The 21,376-nt window shown below is 37.6% G+C and overlaps 1 protein-coding gene across 9 annotated transcripts in view; it reads left to right on the top strand.

Annotated features, from left to right (window-relative positions):
* Positions 1-21,376, top strand: part of LMBR1 (limb development membrane protein 1) — a 163,327-nt gene that overhangs the window by 60,159 nt on the left and 81,792 nt on the right. For all 9 annotated transcript variants that reach the window (XR_009353058.1, XM_059172390.1, XM_059172385.1 and 6 more), the window contains one exon: positions 6,366-6,469. Coding sequence is in view for 8 of the 9 variants with exons in the window: in XM_059172390.1 (XP_059028373.1) it covers positions 6,366-6,469 (104 nt within the window). In the remaining variant the exon portion in view is untranslated. The remainder of the gene's footprint in view (positions 1-6,365; positions 6,470-21,376) is intronic.

The raw sequence follows: 21,376 nt of genomic DNA, 5'->3' as shown, positions 1-21,376 counted from the left end.
GGGAACGTTCTCTGTTTTTAAAGGTTATTTGGGTAGGTTTCACCCACGTGGCTAATCTAAGATGATCTCTCTGTCAACCTATGTTAAGGTCCATGACCTTAATAATTATATCTGTGGGGATGCCTAGGTGGCTCAGTTGGTTAAGCAGCTGCCTTCAGCTCAGGTCATGATCCCAGCGTCCTGGGATCGAGTCCCGCATCGGGCTCCTTGCTCGGCGGGGAGCCTGCTTCTCCCTCTGCCTCTGCCTGCCATTCTGTCCGCCTGTGCTTGCTCTCTCTCCCTCTCTCTCTGACAAATAAATAAAATTAAAAAAAAAAAAAAGAAATAATTATATCTGTGGTCTTTTTGGCATTGAATAATGGTCCCCCCATTCAGGTCTACCTAGAACCTCAGAATGTGGCCTTATTTGGAAATAATGTCTTTGAAGATGTAATTAGTTAAGATAAGGTCACATGGGCTTAGGGTAGGCCCTAATTTAATTACTAGTATCCTTAAAAGAAGATAAAACGAAGACACAGACACACCTGAAAAAGGCCATGTGAAGACAGAGGTAGATTTGGAGAGATACATCTGTAAGAACTAGGAATGCAGCTACCAGAAGAGATAAGGAAGGATTCTTGCCTACAACCTTCAGAAGGGATATGGCCCTACTGATACCGTGATTTTGGACTTAGAGCCTCCAAAACTGTGAAAGAACAAATTTCTGTTGTTGGAAGCCATCCAATTTGCTGTACTTTGTTAGTGCAACCCTAGAAAACTAATATATCATGTAATGTAACATATTCACAGATTCTAGGGATTAAGATGTGGACATCTTTGGGGGTTCACTCTGCCTACCTGGAGTCCACACCGGAGTACAAAGCAGGGCCTCCCTGCTCATTAGGGTGCCTGCTTCTCCCTCTCCTCTCTCTCAAACAAATAAAATTAAAAAAAAAAAAAAGATAACTGGCTGCTTAAAAAATAGTAACAATGTATTGTGATTTTATAGCATACACAGGTAAAATGCATGATAACAATAGCACAAAGGCAGAAGGAAAGAAATGAAAATACACTATTGGAAGGTTATTATGCTGTACATGAGTATTATATCACTTAAAAGATTATGATTAGTTAAGGTGTATGTGATAAACCTGCACATAACCCTAAAATAGTTTAATGAAGAGGTATAGTCAATAAGCAACTGTAAAAAATAAAATGGAATCATAAAAATTAATCCAAAGGAGTACAGAAAAAGAAGAAAACGGGACAGTAAATGAGACAAAAAGAAAATAAAGAGCAAATCAACAGACTTAAACCTGATCATATCAGTAAACATCAGTGGTGGTTTAAACATTCCGATTAAAAAATCGAGATTGGGGGCACCTGGTAGGCTCAGTCAGAAGAGCATGTAACTCTTGATCTTGGGGTTGGGAGTTTGAGCCCCATTTTGGGTGTAGAGATTACTTAAAAATAAATAAATAAACTTTTTAAAAAAGGCAGAGATTATCAGATTAAATAAAAAGGAGGACTCAAGTATAGGGGGGCCTACAGTAAACTCATTTTAAATATACAGATACAAATGTGTTTAGAGCAATAGCAGAAAAAAGGTATGCCATGCTAATCCTAATAAGAAGAAAGCTGGAGTAGGTATATTATTATTAGAAAAGGGTATCGGTTTTGCTAGGCATAAATAAGATCATTTCATAATGATGAAGGACTTGGTTCATCAAAACTTAATAAACATTTATCTACCTAGTAAGTAGCTATTAAATACATGAAGCAAAAACTTCGAGAAATCAATTAAATTAGATACAAATTAGAGTAAGTAAAAAATACAAATTAGAGTAAGAAAACTTAACAAAATCACAGTTCTATTCAGATTTACCAATATCTTCTTTTTAATAATTGATGGAACAAATTAAGAAAATTAACAAGATAGACGATTTGAATAACATTCTTAACTAACTTGACCTAATTTATTTATTTATGTTTTCAGATTTTATTTATTTATTTGACAGAGAGAGCCACAGCAAGAGAAGGAATACAAGCAGGGGGAGCAGCAAGCAGAGGGAGAGGGAGAAGCAGGGTTCCTCCTGAGCAGGGAGCCTGATGTGGGGCTTAATCCCAGGACCCTGGGACTATGACATGAGCCCAAGGCATTCACTTGGCAACTGAGCCACCCAGGTGACCCCAATTTGGCCTAATTTGTATTTATAGACTGCTCTGCCCAACGCCAGTAGAATATACATTCTTTTAGTCTACTAGGTACATTTGCCAAGAGAGACCATATTCTGTGCCATAAAATAAATCTCAATTTTCTTTTGATATTTAAATTTTTATATAAACATAAAATGTATTATTAGCCCCAGGGGTACAGGTCTGTGAATCACCAGGTTTACACATTTCACAGCACTCACCATAGCACATACCTTCCCCAATGTCCATAACCCCACCACCCTCTCCCGACCCCCAACCCCACAAAACCCTTTGTTTTGTGTAAATCTCAATTCTTTTAGAAGAATTTAAGACATATAAGATATGTCTTTTAATGAAATTAAATGGGAAACCAGTGGCAGAAACATACTTAGAAGATCCCTCAATTATTTGGTAACTAAATAACTAATAAGCCAAAGAAGAAATTAGAAGGGGAATTTGAAAGTACTTTGAACTAAATGAAAACAAAAATAAAACATTTGAAAATTTATAGCACTAAAATGTCCATTTTAGAAAAGAAAAAGTTTCTTAAATCAGTGCCCATAATTCCTACCTTAAGAAAACAGGAAGAGGAGAGCAAATGAATACCAAATTAAGAAGACTGGAAATAAAAAAAAGATAAGATGAAAAATCAGTGAAATAGAAAACAGAAAATACAGAGAAAGTGAGAAGATCATTAAAATTAATAAAGCTGCAATCAGGTTGATTAGCAAAAAAAAAGAGATGACACCAATTACTAATAAGAGGAATGAAAGGTGACATCATTATGGATTCTACAGGTATTGAAAGGATAATTAGTGCACATTGTGAACACCTTTATGTCAATACAGCACCTTAGAGAAATGGGAAAATTTGGAAGGCAAAAACTACTGAAGTCTCACAAATGTAGAAATTTTACAAATGTTCTTACAAATAAAACTGTAGGCCAAGAAAAATTCACTCTCAGTTCTATTAAATATTTAAGGAAGAAGCAATACCAGTTCTACACAGACTCTTTTAGAAAATTGGAAGTGAAGGAATACTTCCTAATTCATGGTGCCTAGCATTACCTTGTTCCCAGAACCAGACAGACATTACAAGAAAAGAGAGTTATGCATAAATTCTAAGCAAAATTTAGCAAATCAAATATAGCAATATATAAAAAGAATAATACATTATAATTTTTGACAAATCAATGAATGTTACTACTATATTCAAACCCTAAAAAAGAAAAGTCACCATAATACATGCAGAAATATCAGAAGAAAAATTCAACATCCATTCTTGATAAAATCTGTCAGCAAATTAGGCATGAAAGGGAATTTTTTCAACCTAATAAAGAGCATCTGTAAAAACCCTATAGGTAACATTATGCTTAATGAAAGACTTTTCCCTGGGAATAGAAACAAGGTAAAGATGTCCCCTCACCACTTCTATCCAACATTGTTCTGGTGATTTTTAGAAAATAAAGAACATTAAGGTTGGAAAGGAAAAAGTGAAACTGTATCTACTAACGGATGATTTGGTTGTCTATATAGAAATTGTGGTAGAGTCTATTATTAAGAAGCTCTTAGAACCAGTTAATGAATTTGCAAGGTTGCAGGATACACAATAAATGTACAAAACTCAACTGTATTTCTGTATACTTACAATGAATAAATGGACATTGATTTAAAAAAAAAAAAAGCAATGCCACTTGTATATAGTAGCATCAGAAACATGTTATACTTAGGGATGTGAGGGACCTATATACTATATAGTATAAAACACTGCTGATAAAAAATAAAGAATGCCACAATAAATGGAGAGATATACCATGTTCATGGATAAAAAGACAATGTTAAGATGTCAGTTTTCTCCAGATTGGTCTACCAATTTAATACAGTCTCATTGAAAATCCCAGAAGGGTCCCCCCCCCCCCCTTTTTTGGTAGAAATTGAAAAGCTGATCTGAAATTGAGATGGGAATTCAAAGGACTTAGCATAGCCAAAACAACTTTGAAAGCAAACAAAATTGGAAGACTTACTACCCAACTCAAAACCTTAAATTTTAAGGCCATGTAATCATGATGGTGTGGTATCAGCATAAAGCTATATAGATTGACTCAATGGAATAGAGAATCCAGGAATATATCTACACATATACTGTCCATTTACTTTCAGTGAAGGTGCAAAGGCACTTTGGCAGAAAAAGAGTATTCTTTTCTACAAATGGTGTTGGAGCAATTGGATAGTCATAGGGAAAAAAAATGAACTTCAGTCCATACCAGGCACCAAATACAAAAGGCGACTCAAAGGGATCATAGATATAAATGTAGATCTTAAAACTGTAGCCCTTGTTGAAGGAAACATAGGAGAAAGTATTAGTGTTACTGGAATAGACCGTAATTTCTTGGGAAAGATGATCTGTAAAAGAAAAAATTGGTAAATTGGACTTTGTCAAAATCAAGAAATTTTGTTCTTTGGAAGATACTTGTTAAAAAGGTAGATGAAAAGACAATCTACAGATGGGGAGAAAATATCTGCTAATTATATACCTGATGAAGGACTTGTATTCAGCATATGTAAAAAACTTGCCAAACTCAACAGTAAGTAAACAAACGTCTAATGAAACAATGGGCAACAGACTTGAAGGGATTTTTCACCAAAGAATATACATATGGGTGGCAGACAAGTTCATGAAGATGTTCATGTTATTTTTTATTGATTTAGGGAAATGCAAATTTAAACAGTAAAGAGATACCACTATATACCTGTTAGAATGGCTGAAACGGAAAAGACTCCTCGTACCATATTTTGGTTAAAACAGAGGTTTTGTTCATTCCTCTGTCTCTTGTGCTTGGAACACTGCCTTCTAAATAGGGGCTTTGAAAGAACACTTCTTGCCCATTTTCCAAAGCACTGAGTGATAAGTGCATGTGATAGATTGAATTTATACTTAGTATAATTTTGTCTTTAACTCTTGATTTTTTAAGTATTACAGGTATTATTTTGAAAATCGTTTTTAAATTTGAGAGTTTTACCTATAAAAGGTGTAAGAAGTTTGGCCAAACATAATCCCAAAGATAGACTTAGTCTTCTTTTCCTAAATCTATTTATTATCATTTTAGTAGCTCTTTATTGTGGTTTTATAAGAGTACAGAATGTGCCAAAAGGTGATATGAACTTGTCTGCCTTTCTTATATTTTCCTTCCCACTTAGAATTGCTTACTTAACCTTCTATGATATAGTGATTTTTAAAAATCCCAGGAGTTAACTCTGCCACTGGCAGACTCTACAACCTTGGCTAAGTTATATAACCAGCCTATGCCTCTGTCTTATTGGGGGATTCCTGTGAGGAATACACGAGTTCATATAATACTGGTAAATCACTCGGAATAGTGCTTGGCACAGAAGGACCCAAGAAGTGCTAATTATTACTTTTAGTGTTTTTAGTAGGCTTAAATTAAATATTTATTTGTTTTTATTAACATATAATGTATTATTTGCCCCAGGGGTACAGGTCTGTGGATCATCAGGCTTACATAATCCACAGCACTCACCATAGCACATACGTTCCCCAATGTCTATAAGCCAGCCACCCTGTCCCTCCCCGCAACAACCCTCGGTTTGTTTTCTGAGATTGAGTCTCTCACGGTTTGTCTCCCTCTCCCATCCCATCTTGTTTCATTTTCCCACCCACGATGCCCCCGCCCTGCCTCTCAAATTCCTCATATCAGGGAGATATATAATTGTCTATCTCTGATTGACTTATTTTGCTTGGGCTTAAATTAAATAATACTGTGCATGTAAAATGTCTAGTAGAGTATCTGGCATTTATTAAGTGCTCAATTCATGCTAGTGGCTCTAATTTAAATATTCAGATGCCAGTATATCTAAAGAGACTCTGTCTTGGATCTCTGCATTTGTCATATCTTTAGTGAATTTGTTTTAGGGCATGGAGAAAAATATTTATAGTTTCTACATTGGTTTTCCCTAATAGGTACAAGCTACAAAGTTACAGAAATTTGGATGTGTAATTATTTTCTCATTTGTAAGTTTAGGTGATTTGTTAGGCACTGTCTTCAAGTTTATGTTTATTTTTATTATTAAAAAGTATAGCTCTTTGACTAATATCATAATTTAGCGTAGTAATTTTTTTTTGAGAAGGCCTGTCTCTAATCTTTTTATTCTTTTTTTGCTACCTCCCTATAGGCTTGTGGAATCTTGCTTCTCTCTTTTCCAACCTTTGTTTATTCGTGTTGATGCCCTTTGCCTTTTTCTTTCTGGAATCAGAAGGTTTTGCTGGCCTGAAAAAGGTAAGTGAATCATATTTTGGAATTAAATTTTTCATTTTTTTTTTTTTAAAGATTTTATTTATTTATTTGACAGAGAGAAATTACAAGTACACTGAGAGGCAGGCAGAGAGAGAAGGAAGCAGGCTCCCTGCTGAGCAGAGAGCCCGATGCGGGACTCGATCCCAGGACCCTGAGATCATGACCTGAGCCGAAGGCAGCGGCTTAACCCACTGAGCCACCCAGGCGCCCCGAAATTAAATTTTTCAAAAGAAGTATATGTCACTCATGTTGAACTAGTAAAAACAGGCTTGAACAACCATTTGAAATATAAAACGTTTAATTAGTAATAATGACATCTTATTAATATTAATCATGTTGACAATAATATTAATACTATTGCATATTGAATGATTTTGTTCCATAGGGAGGAAGTCATCTTTTGACCTTTGAAGGTTTTAATAGTACCTGTAAACTTGGAGTATTTGTAGAGAAGAAAGCTGATAAGATAGCCGTTCTTCCTTTTGTAGGCTCTCTTGCATTTAGTGTAAAGTATGACATGAAATTCTCAAAATATTAAACCATATTTTGATGTACAAGTTATTTTGTATCTCGTATTTTTGGGAGAGTAGCATATTATAAAATCAAACATGCCCTGTAGATAGTCAGATTCTCAAGATACTGTGAGTTACTGATCCTAGTGAATGTGAGAGGTTAAAAGTGAGCCTAATAGGAGACTTTGCAAGAGCATCTTAAACAATCAGTCCAGACTGTATCAGTGGTAATAACTTCATCTGTCTTTGAAAATAACATTTTAAAGTGAAACAAACGATGTTCCTGTTTATGGCTTGTTGGGGGTCTTTGCTATAACCATATAGCAATGGTTAACCATATAACCATATGGAATATAATACAAAGATTTAAATAGTTAATACTTTTTGGCAAAAATGAGGTCCGAGTTACAGTTTATTTATGGACACATTACACCTTTTTAGTTGTTAGTTCTATTTGTATTGTGCTATGTGAAGTGAAGGTATGCCTGTGTGTCTTACTGTTGAACAATACTCTAATGCCAGCTCAATACCTGTGGCAAGGGAAGCTGTAAACTGAATTTTTATGACTTTTTATTTCATATAACTTTTTGTAGGTACTTAGCAATGAAATTGTTTAGTCTCACATTTTGCAAGTCTTCTGATTTTAAACCTTAAGTACATCCTTTTGTTGAAGGATGCCAGGAAAGAGTCACTGAAAGGTGATAGGGTATTGTTTTAGCGGATGTACCTTCTTGCTTTCTAGATAGTACTCCATACTTGAATAGTTTGAACCTGAAAAGTCAGAGTTGATTTCATATATAATAAGTGTCCTGAGATCAGAATGGATGGTTGTATTTGGTAGTCAGACCTGACATTGAGAAAACTGGCTTTGATGTGCTGGAATTGTTTTTTATCATGGTTTATCTGAATTATTTAAATCATCTGTATAATGTGAAAGAATTGTGTAGTTTCAGTTTAAAAAGCTCTTTGCTTAAGACTTCTTGAAGAAATTATAGGAGTTTTGCTGAATGGGATGTAGTGCAGACCTTCCTTTTATAAGGAGAAAACTGAGGTCCAAATATATTAGCTGTTATTAAGTTGTCTAAGGGCCACATATGTACAATTCCAGAACGGGTACTAAAACCTCGTGGTTATAACCACCCCAGAGTGGTTGATCTTCACATGTCAACGCTGGAGTTTATGGAGGCTGCCCAAGTGGGTGAGGTGGCCAAGGACAAGCGGGGCTGGAGCAGAAAGGAGGCCCGCTCTCTGGCGGCCTCGCAGGGGAAGGAGCAAAGGAGGCGCTGAGCAGGTCCTGTGAGAAAGCAGGGGAGCAAAGGCGTGGGGTTTTGTGGAGGCCAGAAGACAGGGTTTCTGGAAGAATGGGATGTAAAGTACTGTGTTCAAGAGGGCTGGAAAGAATGAATACCAAGAAGTGACAGCATAGGAGACACTTGAGAAAGTGATTTCTGTATAATTTTAGAGCCAAAGCTTTTGATGGATATTCATTCATTCAACAGAGTTTTACGAAGCACCTACTAGGAAGTAATTATGCTACTATAGGACCTTGCTGGGACAGAAATGAAAAGCCAGGGCTCCTGCCTTCCAGAGATAGGAGAAAGAGCTGCAATCAAATGGGATGTGGTGTGATGAACTTTATGCAGCCCGCTGTGATGGGAGGCACTGGAAGGAGTCAAGTCTTGATTTGCATAGGAAACTGGGGAGGCTTCACGGGAGGGGTCCCCCTGCACTTGAGCTAAGACTTGAAGGAATGAATAGGCTTTTGCCGGAGGGAGCGTGGCATTCCAGGCTTGAGCAAAGGCATAGATTCTGCCTGGATTGAGGGAATGGCTGGCACTTAGCTATAGAACAGAATTGGTCAGAGATCAGGGTTCATGGAATGTTGTTGGGGTCACATCTGGGAGGCCTTGAATGCTCTGCCAGTTAGTTTGGATTTTGTGCTATAGATAACAGGGAGTTGGCAAAAGATTTTTGAAAAAGATTTTTGCAACTACTGTTTTATATAAGTATAGAGATAAATACACATGTCGGAGTTTAAACATATGTCACTAAGGGAAGGGAGTACACGTACCAGACAATGTGAAACGCTGTTTTCTAGAGATAGCACCGTACTGAATCAATCACACACCTACTCCCGTTAAACAGAGTGTTGCAACATATGTCGGCAACGATGCTGTGTTGATGTTTGCTTTAAATATGCAAATTGTTCTTTCGTCCTGTCTCCACCTCGTGTGTAATCTTACCAAAAAACAATTGGTAAAGCTCAGTGTTAGCTCTATTTTCATATTTGAAAGTAGAATACATGCTGCCTCTACCTAATTTATACTCTTTACAAAATTCTAGTTTTTAGTTAAAGAGGTTATTTTTTAGAAAAACAGTTTGTAATGTGGACAGACTCCTTGTCTCCAAATTGGTTTCCGCCCTTGTTGTGAACAAACCAACAAGAGGTTACCGCTCTTAAAATCAATTATTTGAAAGAAGAAGGTCTTGGCTACATTTACTGGAACAGAATTACCATCTCTAGAATAAAAAAAAACCTGACAGAAACCCCAGTGATATGTCACTGTTCTCTTGTTCCCCCGTGGAGACTAAGGTCCAAGGGGAGAAGCAGCTTGAGGAGGGACACAAGAAGGTAACTGAAGATACTTCACACCTACAATTGTGCAGCCTTCTTTCCTCTCTTTTTTTTTTTACATCTAGTCTGTCCATACACTCTTAAAACAGTGTTCTTTTCTAAGCACATCTTTGACTATGTTGGTCTCCTCTGAATCCTTCAAGATCACCAGCTCCATTTCACGATCTCAGAGAGGACTTAAGTGTTCGAGGTATAGTCAGCTTGTCCAGGCCAGGCGGTTCGCCAGCTCAGCAAAGGATTGAAAGGGGGGCAAGGAGACAGCTGGCGAGAGTTGGTTACCGCTTGTCTGACTTGTCACTTGTCATTGGACAACGATTGGGAGTTGTAGGAACCAAATGAAAGAACTTGGTCTTTAAAGCTTTCAGAGGAGGGAAGGGAAAATGGGGCTGTAGCCTGGAGGCAGAAGAGGCAGAATGATTCTGCTCTTTGTGCACGGAGAAGGGGCCTGTGGCAGACAGATGGGAGGGATGGGTGCTAACGGGCGAAAATTTGCCCTTTGAGTCTCACGGCCTGGGCTAGTTTTTTCATCTGGACCTCACGTTTTCTTTCTGTAAAATGGGTATAGCAATGATTGTTACCTTACTGTATTATTTAAAGGATTAAATGAGAGGACAATATTCATGTAAAAGACATAGCCCAGGATATGTTAGCTATTAGTGCCATCATTCTAGAGCTTAATGCACTTCGCCAGTAAATGTTCTATGGGATCACCAGAAAGCAACTGAATACAGTACAGTCAGTTCTTAATTATTCACATATTATCTTGGGCTATTTTAAGGTTACAGATTATTTTTCCCATTTTGAAATGTCATGGACTGAAGCAAAATCACCTTGAAGATAAGGTGCATTCTAGACCCTGTTAGAATTGTTTGGAAAGCTTTAAGATTAAGGTAATCATGACATAATTGTAAAAATTTATGTTTTTCAGTTTTAAAATCAATTATTTGAAAGCTGCAAGGGTTATTAACATTGCTTGGTTAAGTCTTAATGTGTAAAGTATATGTTTAAGCCTTTCATTGTTTTCCTAATATATGATCCTAGGAGTTGACTTGTGTAGATTTTACATCATGTTTGTTAAGATCTGTAGTTCTTTACACAATATTGTAGACTGTATCCCAGACTTTAATTGTTGCCTCATTGAAGTGAATGCATCACAGTCATTGACATGTTTTACTTAGCTGGCTAGCAAGAGTATATTCCTTTGTGTATATCCTTTTTATTTTTTTTAAATTATTATTATTTTTTTATTTCTTTTCAGTGTAACAGTATTCATTGTTTTGCACCACACCCAGTGCTCCATGCAATCCGTGCCCTCCATAATACCCACCACCTGGTACCCCGACCTCCCACCCACCCGCCCCTTCAAACCCCTCAGATTGTTTTTCAGAGTCCATAGTCTCTCATGGTTCACCTCCCCTTCCAATTTCCCTCAGCTCCCTTCTCCTCTCTATCTCCCCATGTCCTCCATGCTATTTGTTATGCTCCACAAATAAGTGTATATCCTTTAAAGCTCTTTGCTCATTGGCTTTAGACATATCTAGTTCTGAAGGGCTATTGAAGAGGGCTTAGAAAACACTTCTAATTGGTAAATTCAGCACAATGATTTGAGTAATGACAAACTTGAAATATGGTTAAGTTAAATTTCTCTTTTATTCCTTTGACCACCCTCCCGGCGCTGTTTTACTATGTCTAAGTCTGGTGGGGTCCCTAAATGGCTCATGGCTCCACCATACTCTCATTGAGTCCCCCGGGCAATCGATTTTAAAACAGCCCCTTGCATATTGTGCCGAGACGCGGAAATTGGCCACTAGCCATGGGCGGATGCAGAGCTTGAATTGAAAATCAAATTAAGCAGAATTCTCTACTTAGTTTTTAATTAAACCACTATGTTAATTCAAACAGGACATTTTAGGCCTGGGGGGTTAGCCATGTCCTTTTAAGGGCCTTAAACAAGCCTTTCTTCTCTCTCCTTGCCATTGCGCATGTTTCTATTTTATCAGGACCATCTCCTCACTGTTCCCATTCTTGATATTCCTGGGGTAGGGGATGGAGATGCGTTTGATAAAGCAAGACAGTTTTTAAGTAAGAACTGAGCTTAGAACTCTTATTGTTAGTGCTTAACTATTTATCACATTTAGATTATTTTGTAGTTACCTCTGTGTATTGCGTCCAGCTTTATATATGTTCACGTGTGTTTGAACCCAATCCCAGGCTTGCATCTTAATGTTTGTTTCAGTTCTGATAAGAAGGTTATATCTGCTGGGTGTTGTGTTTTGTGGTGGAGATGCTTTCTCCTCTTTTTTTTAATCTTGGTTACTCCAAGAGTACCAGGGTATCGGGGTACCAGGGTATCGGGGCCGACAGCATTGCTGTTCCTGTCACACCTCGAATCAGCTGTGTGGTTTTCTCTTCCCATTCTGCCTCAGAGAGACCTCTAGATTATGTGGGATGATGTCAGAAGATGTTTGCTGATTGCTTTGTAAACTCTGAAAATCTAACCTCTGGCCAGAGATGAAGTAGGAGTTAGGAATATATTTATTTCATATTATATTTTAACATCTTGCTTTGAGTTCAGATGTTATGAGGCAGAAATTCAACAATTTAATGGAAGTGAAAAAATATAATCAATGGCAGATTAATTCACAAAGCAAAGATGTTTCTGGGAGTAATTTTATATTGTGCCTCACCTTAATGCCTATCTTTGATTTGAAGTCTTGGCATAAAATTTAACATAAGCGACAGCAACATCCTGACCAATTATCCAAGCTATCCAGACATCCCCAAATGTCCAGAACATAGCACACGGTCTGTAGGATTAAGAGGTTAACTCCTATAACTTCAAACGAAGTGCTTGATAATAAAAGCAAAAAGTACAGAATTTGAGGTAACTTCCTTTCTTAATTAATTAGACTGACCAGGTGGAAGCGAAGAGCCCGGTGCTGGTGCTGGGAAGGCCTATAAAGCTGAGCACTGTGACAGCACAATGGAGGAGGAACAGAGATTGTTTTAATATGTTTCTATCCTGTGTCACAGTGTGAAATTGTCCTGGTTTATGTCCCTTTTGGCAAACTTACATAAAAGTGACCTTGTACTGTATTTTATGACCAGACGACTTTTTCCCCCCAGTGGCTAATTTGTATCAGGCCTGCATCTGAAAGAGACACAGAAATGAGTAGGAAGTCCAGCTCGGTCTCAGGGAGCTTTCATTGCATCCTTTCATTATTTTTGCTCGTTTTGGCCACTGATCATCCATAAATTGTTGGACATGATGAATAAGGAAGTGCTGCTTAGTGTTAGCGGCACATGCGCGTATTTGGCCTGGTTTTTGTGGGTGAGAGGAAATCACGTACAAGAAGGAAAACTCCTGCTGGGAGACTTGCAAGGAAGTTTACCTTGGGTGCGTTTTGATCTTGGTGTTTATTACAGAAAACGGAGTCATATCTCACTAACTATTGTTATGTGTTAATTTGATTTTCCCAACACCTTCAAGAATAAAAATCATTCGGCAATTTATTAATAGAATTCCTCTGTTTTCTCTTGGGAGCCTTCCCTGTTTTCCATAGAAACAACATGGATAAAGATGATTATTTTTAAAACATTTCATTCTGGCAGTGTTGATATGCTCAGGGTTCTTTTCGGAATTGTCAGTCTACTGTAAAAGGCGTGATTGTAGTGATTCATTGAAGCTTGCCATGTGAGATCTTAGAGAAAGATGTATAAAAGTATTACTTTGAGGAAAAGAAAACATTTGTTTCATGTAAAATTATTTGAGTTTATAAAGATTTTGAGTTAAAAATCATTTAGTTCATGAAATGATCTTAATTTTGTCACTGTTTTTAGTACAATTGCATATTGGAGGGAACTAAATTATAATTTCAGTAACAGTAACTGTTACTGTTAAATAGCAGCTATGTTTCTAAAAGATATCACTGGTACTCGTATACTTCGAGATGGTAGGAGCGTTGAATTGGACTGTTGTATAGCACTTTCATTTTTCTGTCCATCTATCAAAAAATGAGAGATTTCTCCCCTAACGCCAAATGTTCTCTTTCTTTGCATAATAGTATAGTGGATAAATTGTGAGCTTTGGCATTTAGACTGTCTGACTTAAAGCCTGACTCTTCTCCTTACTAACGCAGGGCTACAGGCATGTGTCTCAGTGTCTGTGTCTGTAAAATGGGCTGTCGGTACTCCCTGCGGGGTTGCCCAGGATCTTGTTGGTCTCGCCTACCAGGAGCCGCCACTTATGAGTAGGTGCTTAAATGTATGGGCTACGTGGCAGTTGATAATGAAACGTCAGGAAGATTTGTGTAGGATCATTTTTTACCTGCGATAGCAAAGCTACATATAAGAAATGATAGTGGAGTTGACATAGTCAGCTTTATTTATTTCCTTTTTGGAATAGGAACTGCTTTTTATTGTAACAGTGTAAGTCGTAAAAAACATAGGTATTGTGTTTAATAGGTAACTAAACTTCAAACTTTATTTTATATGATGATTAAATTATTAACTAAAGTCTCACAATTTGGGGCTCTTTGTTAAATGAGGAAGAATTTTAGTATGGAGGGAATAAAAAATAATCAGATTCAGATTTTAAAGTAATTAAACTCTTAATTAAATTGGCCCTACTATGCCCAACATTCATGAAACAATTTTATGGAAATAATCATTGTCAATTAGAGTCTTTTTTCCAAAACTTTTCTTGAGGGGGACTTGAAAACTATCTACCCTTGGTTGGAATAAGCTTTATTTGAAAGTAAAATTGATGTCTAATTTCATGCTGACTAGAATGAAATTGCTTACCTGGTTACGGCACGTTATGGCACATGCTCACAGGTCCACAGTGAGGCTGGAGTTTGGACTATTAAAATCTTCTGTTTGGTGTTTAAAGATATTTATTTGTCTATAAAATAATTTATTCAGCATTATGAAATGTTAATCTTAAGATCTCTATGAAATATTTCCCAGTATATAGTTGAAACTTGGTATATTACTTTACCAACCCATTTATTTGGCCTGTTCTTTTGAGAAATAAATGTTGCATAATCAGATAAAGGCAATTGGCTTGTTCGATGGTTTTGACATTAGGAAATACTTGAAGTTGTGGTATACCTACTTTTCTTTAAAACTGAAGTTATTAGCAATTACAGTACTTAAAAATTTATTGGTTTGCACAGCTGGTAAGCAAAGTAGTTCTTATCTAGAAAGGCAAGTTCTTACTGTTTTGGAATAATTGACTTTTTTTTTTTTTAAAAGATTTTATTTATTTATTTGACAGAGAGAAATTACAAGTACACTGAGAGGCAGGCAGAGAGAGAGAGAAGGAAGCAGGCTCCCTGCTGAGCAGAGAGCCCGATGTGGGACTCGATCCCAGGACCCTGAGATCATGACCTGAGCCGAAGGCAGCGGCTTCACCCACTGAGCCACCCAGGCGCCCCTGGAATAATTGACTTTTAAAGCACTGAATTGTCAGAAATATGGATACACACACACACATATATATATTCTTTTTATTCTTTTTTTAACTTATTATTCTTTTTATTCTTAATCTAAAAATAAGATCAGTAGGCAAAAACTGAAAAAATAAGGCTGTATCAACAGAAGAAAAAGTTAGAATTAAGTACCGAAATGACTAATTCATAGAAAACATTTCCTATTATCTTTTTTAGAACACAGAGAAGAAATTTGAAGTTGTTTAGAATGCTAGATTTAACTACTTGTATACTTTCATATTTTAGTTGGGATTACTTGATATTTAATGTTTCTCTTTACACATTAATTAATGAATATTAATTTTTATTATAAGCATTTGATTTTTAAAACAGACATGGGAAGGGCTTAAAAGTTTTTTAAAGCTTTTTTGAGTTATCAAAAAGGTTTTTCTGATCTCTTGATAATTTTTGTTTCCTTCTTAAGTGCCCAGAATTGAATTATACTAATGTTTTTTTTTTTTAGAAGAGATATAATAAAGTACTTTACATTGTAATAAGAACCTAGTGCATTAGATAACTTAAAAACTATGAATAATTTCTGAATAAGTGTTCTGAATGTTCTACTCTTCTCTATGGCATTACCTTAGTTCAGGCTTCATCATTTTTTACTTGGATTATATAAACCATTGTCCTGCTGTCTTTTCTGCTTCCAGTTTCCTTCCTGTACAGTGGAACCTCCATGCTGTCTTCCGGCATTGTTTTCTTTCTTTTAAAAAGATTTTTTCTTTATTTATCTGACAGAGATCACAAGTAGGCAGAGAGGCAGGCAGGCAGAGAGAGAGGAGGAAGCAGGCTCCCTGCAGAGCAGAGAGCCCGATGTGGGGCTCGATCCCAGGACCCTGGGATCATGACCTGAGCTGAAGGCAGAGGCTCAACCCACTGAGCCACCCAGGCGCCCCCAGCATTGTTTTCTTAATGATATCTTGTAACTCACCATGAAATCTTTTGATAGTTTTTAACGGCCAACAAAATGAAGCCTAACATCTGTAACACTGTATCTACAACTCCGGAGATTGGCTCACATCTGTCCTTTAGGCCGGTTTTTCAGGAGGCTCCCCTGTTCCCCAAGCTGTTTCCCACTGAACTCCTCGCCTTGTGCGGCCCTTTCTAGGTGCTTCCATGGCTTTCTGTCTCCTTGGGCAGTTCTGCTGGGAAGCCCTCATATCACTTCCTGGTGGACTCGGTCTGCAAGTGCTGCTACCTCCTGGGGCTCCTTAAGTCTTTCCAGTGGGGCTGCTTTGTGGTGAGCTGCTTCCTCCTCCTGCAGTAGGGATTATAGTTCTGTTGGGGTTGTTTGTAGGTGTGTCTTTTTCCCTTATTTACCATGGTCTTCCCAGATATATATACTTAGCCTATTGCAGACAAAGTTTTTACAGAGGAAAAATGAAGTCCCATTGATTTTTCAGAGGAAGGATCTAAAACTGCATCAATGCTCCCCTTTCCGGAGGGGGCTGGTTATAGGTTTCTCCATGGTTATCATGCAGGTATGTTATTTTTAGAATCATTTTAGAAGCACAACACAAAAGACATGAGAGTTTGCATTGTTTTGGTACAGTTTAGGCTTTTAGTCCAGAACCTCCAGGTTAAATTATAATGAGGCTCTTCATTAATGGAGTGAGTCTTTACAGAATCGTTACCATCCTTGGCTTGGTTTACAAAACCCTATCTCCCCACCCTTATTCTTGTTCTTTAGCTGGCAGTTGGGAATGAGCCCCACAGTCACCACCGTGTTTGCCTCTTGGGTAAGCCTGGTGGTTCCCGGTCTCTTGCTGTGCTGGAGCCTGACTGCAGCCTGCTTGGCCGGATGTTGACCGCCTGCCAGGGGGTGAGCATCTTGCTTTTCCTGGCCGTGCCCTTCAAGGGCCATGTGTTCAGCGGCTGAGCTTTCCTCTGCCCACAGTGCTCCATTCCCAGCTTCCTTCTTGGCCTGGCCTGTCAGTGCCCGACTTGCATGTCTCCTGCGTTGGAGTGTCTTAGAAGCAGGAAGACAGATGCTGGTGTTTACTAGCATGATAGAAATTGTTGATAGAAAATTGTGACAGAAATTGATGAAAAGTCAAAGTAAACCTTGAAAATAGTGTTAATACTCTTAACCTAATATCTTATGTGCCACATCTCATTCTTACATAGAATAGGCCCTCTCATCTTTTTTCCCTGCTGCCAGATTATTACTGAAGGTTCATGCTTGCTTTGTGTTTTATTGTTTTTAAACTGCTTTCATGTATTTAATTTGATCTGTTAAATATCTTGAGAAGTTACCAAGGCAAATTTTATTGCATGTTTCTTTTTTTTTTCTTTTTTAAAGATTTTATTTATTTATTTGACAGACAGACATCACAAGTGGGCAGAGAGGCAATCAGAGAGAGGAAGGGAAGCAGGCTCCCTGCTGAGCAGAGAGCCCGATGCGGGGCTCAATCTCAGGACCCCGAGATCATGACCTGAGCCAAAAGCAGAGGCTTTAACCCACTGAGCCACCCAGGTGCTCCTGTTATTGCATGTTTCTTATAGAGAATGTCTTGAAGCCCAAGTTTTCTTGGCAAACTTCAAGGACATAATCCATGCAGAACTACTGCTAGACTCTGCGGAGTGTTTTTTGCCAGTGTTAATACTTACTAATCAAATAGTTCTCAAACCTTCTAGAGATTAGGAAGGGTTACTGCAGTGCAATTCTAAAAAGATATCTCTTACTATTTCTATTTTTAAAAAAATCAATAAATTTATGTATTTTTCCTTAAAACACTTCGAGAGCTTGTGAATATGTATTTGGTGGGATTGTCAGGTTTTGGTGGAGATTCAGGGCGTGTGCTCGTGGTTCTAGGACTTCACTGGCGGGTCGCTCAGGTGAACCTCACAAACCACAGTGGCGGTTTTGAGCATCGTGTGTTTTCTTTTCTAAAAATTCTTAATCATTTAGTGCTATAATGAATGATTATTTAAATACCATGAATCTAAGGGGCACTGAGGTTTAAGTGCAATGTGGATAAAGAGCATAAAACTAATGATGAGAAAAATCATGATTCTGCAGACCTACCCCGTAAATCCTCACCGGGTTGTGGTAAAGGTATTTGCCTCATTAAAAATTCTGTACTGCACATTAAGATGGCCCTGGAACTTCAAAATTAATGCTAACCAGAGGAAATGGAATAATAATTTTATCTAATTTGGCTTTTTATGTATTAAAAATAGACGACTTGAGCCTGGAGTGTTATTTATTGAGAAACATTTGCAAAGAACTGCCTGAAATATTTTCTTACTTAAATATGTAGAAATAAAATATGAAGGTTATAAAAGATAGTTTTTTAAAAAATTCAAGATATTAGAGTTTAAAAAATATTATAAGTTGTAATGCATAGAGAAATTTTAGTCTATATATTTTATATATAGGACTTTGTTTGGATCTAATTATATGATGTTTGATGTCAACTCATGAATTTTCTAACGCTGTTAAATAGAAGCAAGCCAAAAATTTAACTGTATAACCAATCCCTCTATAATTAAATGCATAGATAAGTTCCAGGAAAGCAGGAAAATCTCCAAAGACCAAACTGAACAGGTAGCACAACACCTGGATGGTGTTGAGTAAGTAGGTGATGTCAGTGAGTGAGTAGGTGATGCCTTGGCTGTGTTGGTCAGGACAGCGAGGTCATTATTACTTGGTGACGGAGAGTCACAGGTGCATAGAGGTGAGGAGATGGAACTGAGGCCCCGGTGAAGGCCTTTAGCAGAGGGGCCTCCTCATTTAACACACTCACACACATACTCACACACACTTACACACACACACACTCACACACTCACACACTTTGCCCACTGATAGGGGAAGACTGTACTGTCAGCCTTCGTTCTGGGCAGAAGTCTCCCCTGAGAGTTCCTCCACAGACCTTTACCTCCTAGGGGTTGGGGTTCAGTATTTAATAACTGCTGGGAAACCCCAAGATAAGAAATTAGCATAAAAGTTGTTTCAAAGCATTATGTATCACTTTGTCATTTTAACTTAATGTATGATATTTCTAAATAAATTTTAGTTAAAAATGGCTTATATAAACGTATAATTAAAGTTGGCTTTAGAAAGTTTATTTAATATAATTCAAGATTCTTAATCCATATATGTTTTTGACCTGGACTATTTAACTGTGACATGTGCTGTTTAATTGCCTTTAAATTAATTGTGTGATTCAGGACTTGACAATAAATATTACATAAACAGGCCTAAATAAAACCTGGTTTCATTTTGTCCTAGCTTTTGTACACTTTGAAATTACATTCTTTCTTAGTAATTTGATATTGGTTTGTGTTATCATCCCTCAAAGCCAAGAATGAATAATGTAGACTTTTTTATTTTAGCTACCCTTTTCTGTGAGTTTTTACAATGATCTAATTCTTTAATCTATGTAGTTAATTTTGTGAGGTGATTAAAAGAATGAATCTGAATTAATTTTTCTCTGTATTATTCAGTTCTAAGGCAATTTATATAAGAATATTACTCTTATCTATTATTTTTAAATACTTTACTGTGTTCTGATTTTCCTGCATTTCTTATCTATAATTTTTGTACTTTTTAAATAAAAGATTTTATTTATTTATTTGAGAGGGATAGAATAAGAGTGAGCAAGCATGAGAGGAGGAAGGTCAGCAGGAGAAGCAGACCCCTGCTGAGCAGGGAGCCCAGTGCAGACTCTCTGGGGGCTCCAGAATGGTGACCTGAGCTGAAGGCAGTCGCTCAACCAACTGAGCCACCCAGGAGCCCAGGAATTTTTGACTAGAAGCTTATGGCTCTTAGTACTTATTTCCCCCTTTGTTAGTCTATAATTTCTTTCTTTTTTTTTTTTTTTAATTTTTTATTTTTTATAAACATATATTTTTATCCCCAGGGGTACAGGTCTGTGAATCACCAGGTTTACACACTTCATAGCACTCACCAAATCACATACCCTCCCCAATGTCCATAATCCCACCCCCTTCTCCCAAACCCCCTCCCCCCGGCAACCCTCAGTTTGTTTTGTGAGATTAAGAGTCACTTATGGTTTGTCTCCCTCCCAATCCCATCTTGTTTCATTTATTCTTCTTCTACCCACTTAAGCCTCCATGTTGCATCACCACTTCCTCATATCAGGGAGATCATATGATAGTTGTCTTTCTCTGCTTGACTTATTTCGCTAAGCATGATACGCTCTAGTTCCATCCATGTTGTTGCAAATGGCAAGATTTCATTTCTTTTGATGGCTGCATAGTATTCCATTGTGTATATATACCACATCTTCTTGATCCATTCATCTGTTGATGGACATCTAGGTTCTTTCCATAGTTTGGCTATTGTGGACATTGCTGCTATAAACATTCGGGTGCATGTGCCCCTTTGGATCACTACATTTGTATCTTTAGGGTAAATGCCCAATAGTGCAATTGCTGGGTCATAGGGCAGTTCTATTTTCAACATTTTGAGGAACCTCCATGCTGTTTTCCAGAGTGGCTGCACCAGCTTGCATTCCCACCAACAGTGTAGGAGGGTTCCCCTTTCTCCGCATCCTCGCCAGCATCTGTCATTTCCTGACTTGTTGATTTTAGCCATTCTGACTGGTGTGAGGTGATATCTCATTGTGGTTTTGATTTGTATTTCCCTGATGCCGAGTGATGTGGAGCACTTTTTCATGTGTCTGTTCGCCATCTGGATGTCTTCTTTGCAGAAATGTCTGTTCATGTCCTCTGCCCATTTCTTGATTGGATTATTTGTTCTTTGGGTGTTGAGTTTGCTCAGTTCTTTATAGATTCTGGACACTAGTCCTTTATCTGATATGTCGTTTGCAAATATCTTCTCCCATTCTGTCAGTTGTCTTTTGATTTTGTTAACTGTTTCCTTTGCTGTGCAAAAGCTTTTGATCTTGATGAAATCCCAGTAGTTCATTTTTTCCCTTGCTTCCCTTGCCTTTTGCGTTGTTCCTAGGAAGATGTTGCTGCGGCAGAGGTCGAAGAGGTTGCTGCCCGTGTTCTCCTCAAGGATTTTGATGGATTCCTTTCGTACATTGAGGTCCTTCATCCATTTTGAGTCTATTTTTGTGTGTGGTGTAAGGAAATGGTCCAATTTCATTTTTCTGCATGTGGCTGTCCAATTTTCCCAGCACCATTTATTGAAAAGGCTGTCTTTTTTCCATTGGACATTCTTTCCTGCTTTGTCGAAGATTAGTTGACCATAGAGTTGAGGGTCTATTTCTGGGCTCTCTATTCTGTTCCATTGATCTATGTGTCTGTTTTT

The sequence above is a fragment of the Mustela lutreola genome, chromosome 4 (genome assembly GCF_030435805.1).
Source record: "Mustela lutreola isolate mMusLut2 chromosome 4, mMusLut2.pri, whole genome shotgun sequence".
Taxonomy (NCBI): Eukaryota; Metazoa; Chordata; class Mammalia; order Carnivora; family Mustelidae; genus Mustela; species Mustela lutreola.
This window is presented reverse-complemented; position numbering and strand designations above follow the sequence as displayed.